Here is a 10,372-nt window from a genome sequence, read left to right as displayed (position 1 = left end):
TAGGACTTTGATTTCTTTTTCTATATAGTTTCCGGCGAAACTGACACATTCATCACAGTGTTTAACGATATTTTGAATGCCACGGTGATAAGAGTCTCCCGCCTGTGACTGAAGCTGCACTGCAATACTTTGTCATCGTCAAAGCGCTGCGATGCAAGTCACTTCTTCATATGCATGAAAAGATGGTAATCACTACAAATCAGGGCTGTATGGAGGATGACTGAGTACTTCCCAGTTTAAATTTTGCAATTCGAACATACAATAGCGTGCGAATTAATCCAAACACGACATATTTTTACATTTTCTGTCATTGTTGGCCTCACAGCTGCTCATACCGCTTTAATTGACATCTGTAGTACGTGTAATTCCATTGTTGAAGGTCTGTTATTATTTTTTTTATAATATGTGACATTTTGCCTGTCGTTTTGTACTTATAAGCATTTCAGTTGTGTTGAAGGCTTAATACTGCAATCCTGTGTACATTCTGTCGTCTTCACAAATGGATACAACTCCACGAAAACGGTCTAAAATTATAACATTAGCAGAGCATTCTTCTGTGACACAGAGGCAAATTGCTGCAGAATGTCACATCGGTTTGGCTACTGTTAATTCGATCATAAAACGATACAGGGAGACTGGATCCATCACACCCCAGAAAAAAGGAAACTGTGGGCGGAAAAGGAAGACTTCACCTGCAGATGATCGTTTAATTGTCAGGAAAAGTAAATTAAATCCTAGACTAACTGCTGTCGACTTAACCCGCGAGTTAATGGCTACCACTGGGGCGAATATTCACGTCACAACAGTGCTGCGTAGGCTTTTGGAAGCTGGACGAAGGGCTCATAAGCCTATTAAGAAGCAACTGCTAACCCCTGTTATGTGCAAAAAACGCTTAATGTGGGCAAAATTACATCAACACTGGACAGTGAATGACTGGAAGAATGTACTTTTTTTTTCCGATGAGTCTCATTTCGAGGTCCACGGCCACCATGTTTCTTACATACGGAAAGGATCCGAAAAAGTAACAGCAGCTCATCTCCAATAAGCACCCAAATACCCCCCTAAAGTAATGTTTTGAGGTTGTTTTACACATGAAGGGCCTGGAGCATTAATACCTATCAAGGGAATGATGAATTCTGACAAATATATTCAGAATCGTACCCCAGCTGCAAAAATCATTTCCGGATGGCAGAGGTGTGTTCCAACAAGACCTGGCACCATGCCATACGTCTCGAAAAACTACAGAATTCTTCAACAAGAAGAATATTCAGGTACTCCCCTGGCCAGGCAACTCACCCGACATCAACCCCATTGAGAACTTGTGGTCAATTTGCAAAAGAAGAATGCAAAAAATGGATTGTTCTACAAAGGAGAAGATGATTTCTGCCCTCATTGGTGTATGGTTTCGCAATGAAGAAATGAAAAATATTTGTGGGAAATTAGTGGAATCCATGCCAAATCGTCTCAGAGCTGTTATTAGGAACAAGGGAGGCCACATAGATTACTGAGGTATGTCTTAGATCCTTTTTTTATCCCGTTTGAGTGTTTTTGCATAAGTAATTACGTTGTTCGGATTAATTTGCACGCTACTGTAGTACGCTGTGCAGTATGTGGGCGGGCATTGTGCAAAAAACCACCCTGGAGCGCAGCATGATGGATTTCAGCCATTTTACACTTTTTGCCACACGAAATCGTATCACCAAGTGTATCTCACAGCTGACAGGATTATCAATTTTGAACACACATGGATAGTAACAGTGCACCATCCTCTATGCACCACTGCAAGGACGGTGCCACTATGCTCGATGGCATTCAGCTAGGGAACACAGCACTGATCGATCATGTAACCACACACAAGTTTCTGCATTCAGTGGGAATGTATCTCCGCATGTTCAACAAAAAGTCACACTACACTTTTTTTTTTTTTTTTGCTTCTAAAACAAATCTGGCATGAAAAATGTGTTGCAGAAGATATGTGGTGGACATATTTCGAGGTGTGATTATGACGGGGGACATCTGGAGGACCTTGAAGAAAACCATAACAAAATCATAAACAATACGTTAATTCCCTGTCATCTGAAGACAAAAAAAAAAATGCAAATACGAGCATTTTAGTGTCGAAGAGAGAGACTTGTGGATGCATGAGTAGCCACATAGGGAAGAACATGAGTGACATCATGCAGGATGTGAGGGATCGTTCTGGTGAGGTGCCATCAAGCAGAGATAACTTGTCGAAATGAGAGAGAAAAGCTTCTAGCACGGGATGTATTAATGACAGGCCAAGTGGGAGACCCTTCACTCAGTGAGAAACTGGTGCTGCCATTGCCGAGTCGGTGGAGTGATTGCCAATGTTGCCAGAGAAAATACATTTCAAGATATTCTACAATGATTATTTTTTTAAATACTAGCCCTGCTTGTATTCGCCATAACGGACTGCTCACCCTATAAAAAATAGAAGGTGTGAAAAATGTCCAACGTTTGTCCTCTTCGTGACTAATTCTTTCACAGCTGTATTAACAGGGTCACTGACTGTTTATGAACCACTACCTGGCAACAGCGGGGTTGGAACCTCTGAAGCATCACTTGTTTGGAAGGGGTGAAGAGTGGAGATGAGACCGACTAGCAACAATCTGGCCATGTTCCTAACATTCATTTGTTCTTTGTGTTTTGGCAACTTACTGCTGGTGAATCCCGTTATCTGCAAACTTCATTTGTTGTTTAGTCAACTGTCTGAAGACAGGTCTGAACCTCACAAGTGATACCAACAAGGCATCAGTTGTGAGGCAACCCCCCAAACGCACTATACAATTCTATTGATTAGATTTTCAGTGGTTGTTTCCTTGAAGGTTGGCGATTTCTTTTTTTTATGTAGGAGATTTTAGGAGAAGCTAGTTGGCAACATTTCACATAGAGTCTGCTGGCCGATCTTGATTGATTGAAATTTGAACTATCTGAATTTTCGGTCTTGATTGTTACTGTTAAAGAAGTCAGATGTGCTCTGTTTTTATTGAAGTAGTTTTCAGTGTTAGTTTTATTTAGCAAATATGATAATTTTGTTTACTAAAATAATTATAATATAAATAAATACAAATATTTCACTCCACAATGGCAATGCAGACATTGTTTATTTTTATTAAAAAGAAAAGCCGTATTGAGTAGTTAATGGAAAGTGCATCTATTGCATTTGACTAAGAAAATTCTCATTTGGCTTTAAGTGAAAGTGAAATCTGTGAACCAGTAATCCCATCTGTGCTATCGTCATCTCATGCTGTTACTTGAGGAAAGCTAATACGTAAGATGCAGTCATCTGATTTAATTGCTGAGTAACTTTATTTTGTACTAAACCTCTTTTCCTGCCCAGGAGACAAAGGTCTGATTTCAACATTGCGTATTGCGTACTGGTACTTATTCCTTTTTTTTTTTTTTTTTTGCAACAATTCAGTTTCTCTTTTGTGTTGCCAATGACATTACTATTTATGATTTTTTTTTTCTTGAACTGTTATTCAAAAGACATCATTTAGTATGCACTGAAGTATGTAAGATTAACTTTCATTTGTACATTGTATGATTTAAGCAGATAAATGTAATTACTTTTTCACGTTCGGTGTATTGTAATCGTTTCTAATACTATTTTCAATTGAATAAAATCGGATTTAAATTTGGCGTGGTTATTAAATTATTGTACCCCTCATGTCGGTCCGATTTTAAAGACGCATTCACGAGATCTTTCGCTTGTTTTCTGTTTTCTTTCTCTTTCACTTTAACAAGCCCATTGGTTTTAACTCTTTTATGGACAAATAAAAATGAAATGAAATTGTCATCAAAATTAGCACATGCGCGACTCTAACTCGAGGTCATGTTCGCATCATAGTTATATACCCGATCGAACAAGACCACATTTATTTCAATAGTGATATTAGTCACGAAGTTATAGTGTCGGATCGCGCTTCAAACTTTACATCGTCTATTCCGTCCTGGTACCCCATGTATCACTCTGATTTTAAAGACTTTATTTACGTCAAAAATGGCGAGTGACAATGGACTGGTGCAGTACAATCTCTGTCACGGAAAGAGTATTTTTGCTTATGAATGCTTTATGGACAAATGAGAGGCACACAGTAATGTCAGTTACATAGAAATATCTTATTTTATTACTCGTACTTTATGACAGACAATAATTCAGTTTACGGCTGTACAATGCAGGAACAATGAAAATTGTGACTACTTGAGCGGCCCTCTCGCGGTTGATTTCGGTACTACGAAAGGTTACAAAGAGAAATAATGTTTTCAAGTGTTGCAGACTTTGCAATTCTTACGCTCTCATCGCTCTCGATCTCTTTGCTCTTTCCATATAATATGTTTATAGTACACGTAGTTAAAGGTGGCCGTGAAATATCTTAACGCCAACACAACAAATTGACACGACAAGGGCTAACGCAGTGACGTTGAATGAGTTATAATAAGGATAAACTTAATTGAAAATACGTAACTACGATGTCTTCAACAGCCGAAGAAACTGAACTGAAAGGTGGTCATCCTCCTGCAGGTATGTCGTATTAAAATAAAACGGGAACAAATGTAGTGAATTAAGTAGGCACTGTACCATCTGTTTCGTTTTCACTGTTTACATATTGCACTAATGTATTTTTCTGCTTAGTGAAAGCGGGTGGAATGAGGATAACTCAGCATAAAAGTCCAAAAGATGACAAAGAAGGGAAAGCTTTGAAGGAAAAGGAACAAATAGATGAAGGCAACAGTACGCTGAAAGTCTCCACGAGGTATGGTCACACTTTTAGAGAAATACTATGTAACAGACTGGCGTAAATTTATGTTATACATTTTAACAAATGTTACCTTTTCTTAGGCTTCCTGTGTGCCGAAAGGTTCAGGACGAATTCCTAGTAACCTATTGCGTCTCAATGTTATCATATGTACAATAACAATTAATATTGGTATTTATGGTATATTGCATTGGTAATTCCTTCTGGACCTCTCGCAGCAGCGGTATAGAATTACTTCAGTTTCTACAAGTACTTTGTGACTATTAATGTTGTATAAAAAGTTTTGGTAGTGGTAATCCTACATTTCTTATACTTTCCTTCATGTTTTTGATTTTTTAAATATATTTTTCACGGATTGCATAGGTGACTTGAAAGTGAATTCACTTTCTTACTTGTATTAAATTAATTTAGGCTTTCATAAAGCAATGGTGGGACCGTAAGAGTGGGCTGTTTACTTTAGTTGAAGCTTAAAGTTATGAAAGATTCCGCCTTAGGAGTTATAAAAGTGTTACATTTATTCCTGTGAATAGACTAATGAAACGAAATAGTAGTCGTAATTGTCACCTTGCATAGTTATTCATCCTGTTCACACCCGGTCTTGCGAAATGCCTTGTGCGATTGTTTTGCTTGCTTAGTGATAAGCTTTCCCACGTGTTATATAATCCAGTTGATTACGCCATGTTTTCGGGAGAGGGAATTCCAGAGTGAGGCAAGTGACATCAGCATAGCTCTCGTAAAGCTGTGTTCAATCCGACATCGGTACTCTAATCCGGTGTGGCCTCAGCACGTAGAGCTGAAAACCCGGGTTCGAGTCCTGGTGCCGGCTATCCTGTTACAAGGCCATGGTCTGCTTCCTTCCCAGCTCTACAATTATTCCTCATAACATGATGTCATATGTCATCTTCTGTGACAGGCTGGCATCTCTATAAGATATCCGGATGAAAGATATCCAAAAAGAAATATGAACAACTTATTACATTACACATTTATGGATTATATCTTTACCTATGTAAACTGTCCAAATTTTCTTTGAGTATATAACTTTCGCAATAGATTTCAATATGGGCGACACGACAAATATCCAGATGATGCTCGACCTCCTTCCACATGGCTTGTGTTACAGCATCCCTTATGAGGTAAACAGGGACTTGAGTTCCAAGTTATTGCTATGTGCGAATAATATTTCGTTAATATTGGATTGGTGGATAAGTTCGTAGCGTAAATAAATACTTGGTTGCTATGGAAACATGGACAACAAATGAGAAAAAAGCTACGAACTTATGCACGAATCCAATAGTTTAATGTTTTCTAAAAGATACGCAGTACATTAATGAAAAATGTAAAGTACAAAACTATAGGTAAATTGTAATTAGTTCGAAGAGCATTCTACTGGGGAACTGAAGCATTTCACACCTATTTATTGTGTCGCTGAATGTTTCAGTTTGAGGAAGAAAATATTGGTTGTTGTTGTTTTCTAATGCCAGGCGTTTGACAATAAAGTCATTTGACCACTTGCACTCCAATATTTTTCAAAGATATTTTCATGGTCAGCCACTGAAGCACAGATTTTGAGGTGTTCCGAATCCATTTCTTGGTTTGAGTTGCACAATGGACGTGATTCTGTACCATTAAAGTAGTCCCCGCCCGGAGATCCGATTGGGGGACTATTTTACCTCTGGATAATCTTACCTTAATGGTACTCATTTCATATTGGAGTGAAAATGGCAAGTTGTAGCCAATTTAAGTGAACACCATATTTTAACGAGGCGGCCGGGTAGCTCAGTTGGTAGAGCACCTGGCTACGGACTGGAAGGTCCGGAGTTCGATCCCAGGTGGTGACAGGATTTTTTCTCGTTGCCAAACTTTCAGAATGGCCCCGAGGTTCACTCAGCCTCCTATAAAATTGAGTACCGGGTCTTTCCCGGGGGTAAAAGGCGGTCAGAGTGTGGTGCCGACCACACCACCTCATTCTAGTGCCGAGGTCATGGAAAGCATGGGGCTCTACCTCCATGCCCCCCAAGTGCCTTCATGGCATGTTACGGGGATACCTTTACCTTTACCATATTTTAACGTTTTGGTAACTTCATTCACACACAACCCCCAGAATGTCTGGAGGACCACAACTGCTGTTGGTCGACGGGTCCACTGGACCTAGCTGGGAGATCTTGTTGATCACCAGCTTTCCCTCCTTAAGCCACTGGAGGACGATTTTAGTGCCATAGCAGGTCAGCACTAGGAACAGAAAAGTAGAAAGAGGAGGAAGGAAAGTGAAATGAACCCCTAGGCCTCGAATGCTCTAATGCCGTCGGGGTCGAAGAAAGTAAGAGTTCAGTCAGAGGACTGGATAGGAAAGGGTAAAGAGGGAATTAGGTATTGAATAGAGGAAAATTATACCAAATTCAGTCATTAACTCATTAAGGTGACCAGTAGCCCCTCCCTTTAGTTCAGCTCGTAAAATTATGGTAAGACTGAGTCATGATGTGTGTGACGTGTATTTGGTATAGCTGGAGAATATTTATATTGCTTTCAGCCCACCAAAATCGTTGACTATCTCTGGGGCCCCTGTAAGAGGCCATGCAGACTTTCCTACAGAAGCAGTGCAGAGTTTCCATGAAAAGCCAGTTCCGACGCACGACTCCCGTCACGTGACGAAGCCAACAGTCATCCACCAGCCCCGCAAGTAGTTGTACAGTTGAGAACTGCTTGGTTCCCCCCCAGAAGGTAAACAACTTACAGAGATGTTGATGTTAAATGGATTGTTTTATATAAGTCAATCTTTTGATTATCCAGTGTATGCAAGAGACACAACAAATGTATATGAATTGATGAAGGTTTTCAGACACGTAGTTATGCTGTGTTATTAAATTGTAAAGTCTATTGCTGTTTGTAAAAAAGAAAAGATAGAGTATTTATTTATGCTTGCACAAACAGGTACTGAGATTTGCAGAGAATGTCGTACTGCAAAGCAACATTACAGTGGAAGATTTGCTAGCTTTATACTGATCATTTCTGTTTTTGAAGATTGCGTATTCACCTTACACTTTCTGTAAATGTCTCAATGTATTTAAAGTGCTTACTAAGACATGATTATTATGATGTTCTTGATGTCACCTGGCTGCAGTAACTGATTAAGATTACATTTTTTCATCTAGTACACCAAGACATGACTGAAAATGTAGCTTTGTCTTGTGTGAAATTACCAGTGATTAAAATATGGGTAAAGTAAACCAATTGCCGTCAACCAGAGCTGCGTAATTAATGTAATGACCACAAATGGTTAAGTTTCTTATAATGGAGGAGTTTATTTTTATCGTAATTTGAAAGAGGCCAGAATTCACTGTCTTATCTCCTGTAGTAAGTGAAAGAGGAGAATTCAATAGTGCTTTCGTTATGTTTCTAGAATCGGGTAAATTGCATTTACCCACCTCAGGCTTATTAACATTCCAGATATATAAAGTCGAAAATTTGTTTATTAAGTGATAATTTTTTTTTTTTTTTTGCATGTGATAGATGGCACATTGTAAAATTGTAAGAAATTTACTATTTTACTGCAGCTTGCAATTATACTCCTATATACAGGGTGGTGACTTGGTACACGCACCATAGGGATTTCAGTGCTAAAATTTATATCTTGTTATATTAGCTCCCCTCATTATTATAGAAGAAAATGTTGTTAAAGTTTTTTGTGGAGAAAAAATTCTGCATCCACTCAGTACCATGAAAACAATTTTTGTCTGGGGATAAAAAATTATACAAAATACTCCCGCTACAGAAACTGCACTACTTTTTAACGCAATCTAATCATAGTTGGCCATGGATTAGTAAAAACAATTGAATGCAGAGATGTTGTTTATGGTTCATTTGTTAATCTGAGTAAATGTATTGCATAAAACAAAAAGTTCAAATTATGAAATGGTACTATACTTGAAACAGTGCAACAAGATATCAAAGATGCAGCTAGCAAATGTCAGATGAGAGTTTTATAATAGACTTCGTTATTGTCTAGCAGAAAATGGAGGTCTATTTGAACAGTGATTGTGATTTACTAATTTACCAATGTAAACATTGGCATTTTCATTGTTAATCTGTAAAAAATGAATTCACATTGATGTCACATTCATTTGTTTTCCTTTTAAAATTTATGTCAGCATTTAATATTGTAAAATTCATGTAGGAGAGTATACTGAGTCCTTCTGGGCTACCTCCAATGGGAGGCAGTTATTATCTTATCTATTACTTTAAATACAAATATCAGTTATCCATGATCTATTGTAATTAAGTTTTCATTGAAGATGGTTATAATTACTTTTTAATTTTAATTAATTTCAAACACACTCATAATCAAAATATTGATTTAATAAAACAAATGGATGCAGAATTTTTTTCTCTACAAAACAACTTCAATAACATTTTCTTCTATAATAATTGGGGTAGCTAATATAACAAAATATAAATTTTAGCATTGAAATACCTATGAAGTGTGTTCCAAGTCATCACCCTGTATAGCCTTCTCTCAGTGCCTGGCAGTGTGGTGTGTGACAGATAAGTTGCACGTGAGTTTGTTTACTTAAAATTTTAACGTACAACAACCAAAGAATCAAGACGTGTAGTTGATCGGTATCATGCTCTGATTACGAACTGAGGTAATATTCTAAACGAAAGGTCAACACAAGTCCATGTGGATTATAGCACAATATGTCTTGCTCATTTAAAGTACTCTGGATAATCAAGATCTGTGCACTATGCATATATCAGTTTACACTTACACAGGTTACAGTTTTGAGGGTTGCCAACCCTAAGCCTGTCATATATTTTACATAATTTTCTATATTTGCGTGTTAAGTAATGGGGGAATTTGGTATCGGTAAATTGATTTCAGTATCTAAATCGCATTTGAGGAAGACTGAAGATATGTAGGCCACTACTTTCATACTAGTTAGTGATCTTGTATATTAGCAGAATGTAATTTTTAGTTTGTAACAACTAAGGAGATTTTTCTCTTGTGTGGTAAATAGGGGGACCATTTTCTTTTTCTAACAAAACTCTTGAATCAAGAGGAAGTTGTATGTTGTAGAAGGAATGCTTGGCTTGTCGCCATCTTCGATTGGCTATGAAGTGTTTTTATGAGGAATAGTCCAATCGTAAAAAAAAAAAAAAGTTGATATACATTTGTTACACTATTATGGTTTACATTGGTGTGGGTGTTGGGCTGATTTCTATGAATTACACGTGGATTGATTTTTTTTAAGTGCAACAACGATGTTATTGAAGTTCATTAGCATTTATTATTTCAGAATTGTTCAGAATGAATTCAATAAATAATTGTTATTGAAATAAGTTTTGTTTTTCTTTTCATATTTGATACAGACAGTCCAAGTTAGCATAAATAATGTACTTGGCAGGTTACTTTGTAATATTTATAAATTATTTGGGTATGATAATAATTTTATGAACTTGTTTGATCAACTTATCCATAATCTCTCTGTGTACAATCTTGCTTTGCAAATGAGAAATGACATTTTTGCACTGAAAACATAAGAAAAGTTCAACCCGGCAGTGAAATTTCTTTTCTATTTTCTGCCCTCTTTGTC

General features: G+C 37.4%; 1 protein-coding gene across 1 annotated transcript; it reads left to right on the top strand.

The window, feature by feature from the left end:
* The first annotated feature begins 4,293 nt into the window (after positions 1 to 4,293).
* Positions 4,294 to 10,118, top strand: LOC138713926 (death-associated protein 1). The gene is made up of 3 exons (XM_069846465.1): positions 4,294 to 4,546; positions 4,658 to 4,778; positions 7,312 to 10,118. Exons 1-3 carry the CDS (start codon positions 4,495 to 4,497, stop codon positions 7,463 to 7,465), a joined length of 327 nt encoding a protein of 108 aa, XP_069702566.1. The 5' UTR covers positions 4,294 to 4,494; the 3' UTR covers positions 7,466 to 10,118.
* The last annotated feature ends 254 nt before the right edge of the window (positions 10,119 to 10,372 follow it).

The sequence above is a fragment of the Periplaneta americana genome, chromosome 14 (genome assembly GCF_040183065.1).
Source record: "Periplaneta americana isolate PAMFEO1 chromosome 14, P.americana_PAMFEO1_priV1, whole genome shotgun sequence".
NCBI classification, from domain to species: domain Eukaryota; kingdom Metazoa; phylum Arthropoda; class Insecta; order Blattodea; family Blattidae; genus Periplaneta; species Periplaneta americana.
The sequence above is the reverse complement of the archived record's forward strand: the minus strand, read 5'-3'. Positions and strand labels throughout refer to the sequence as shown.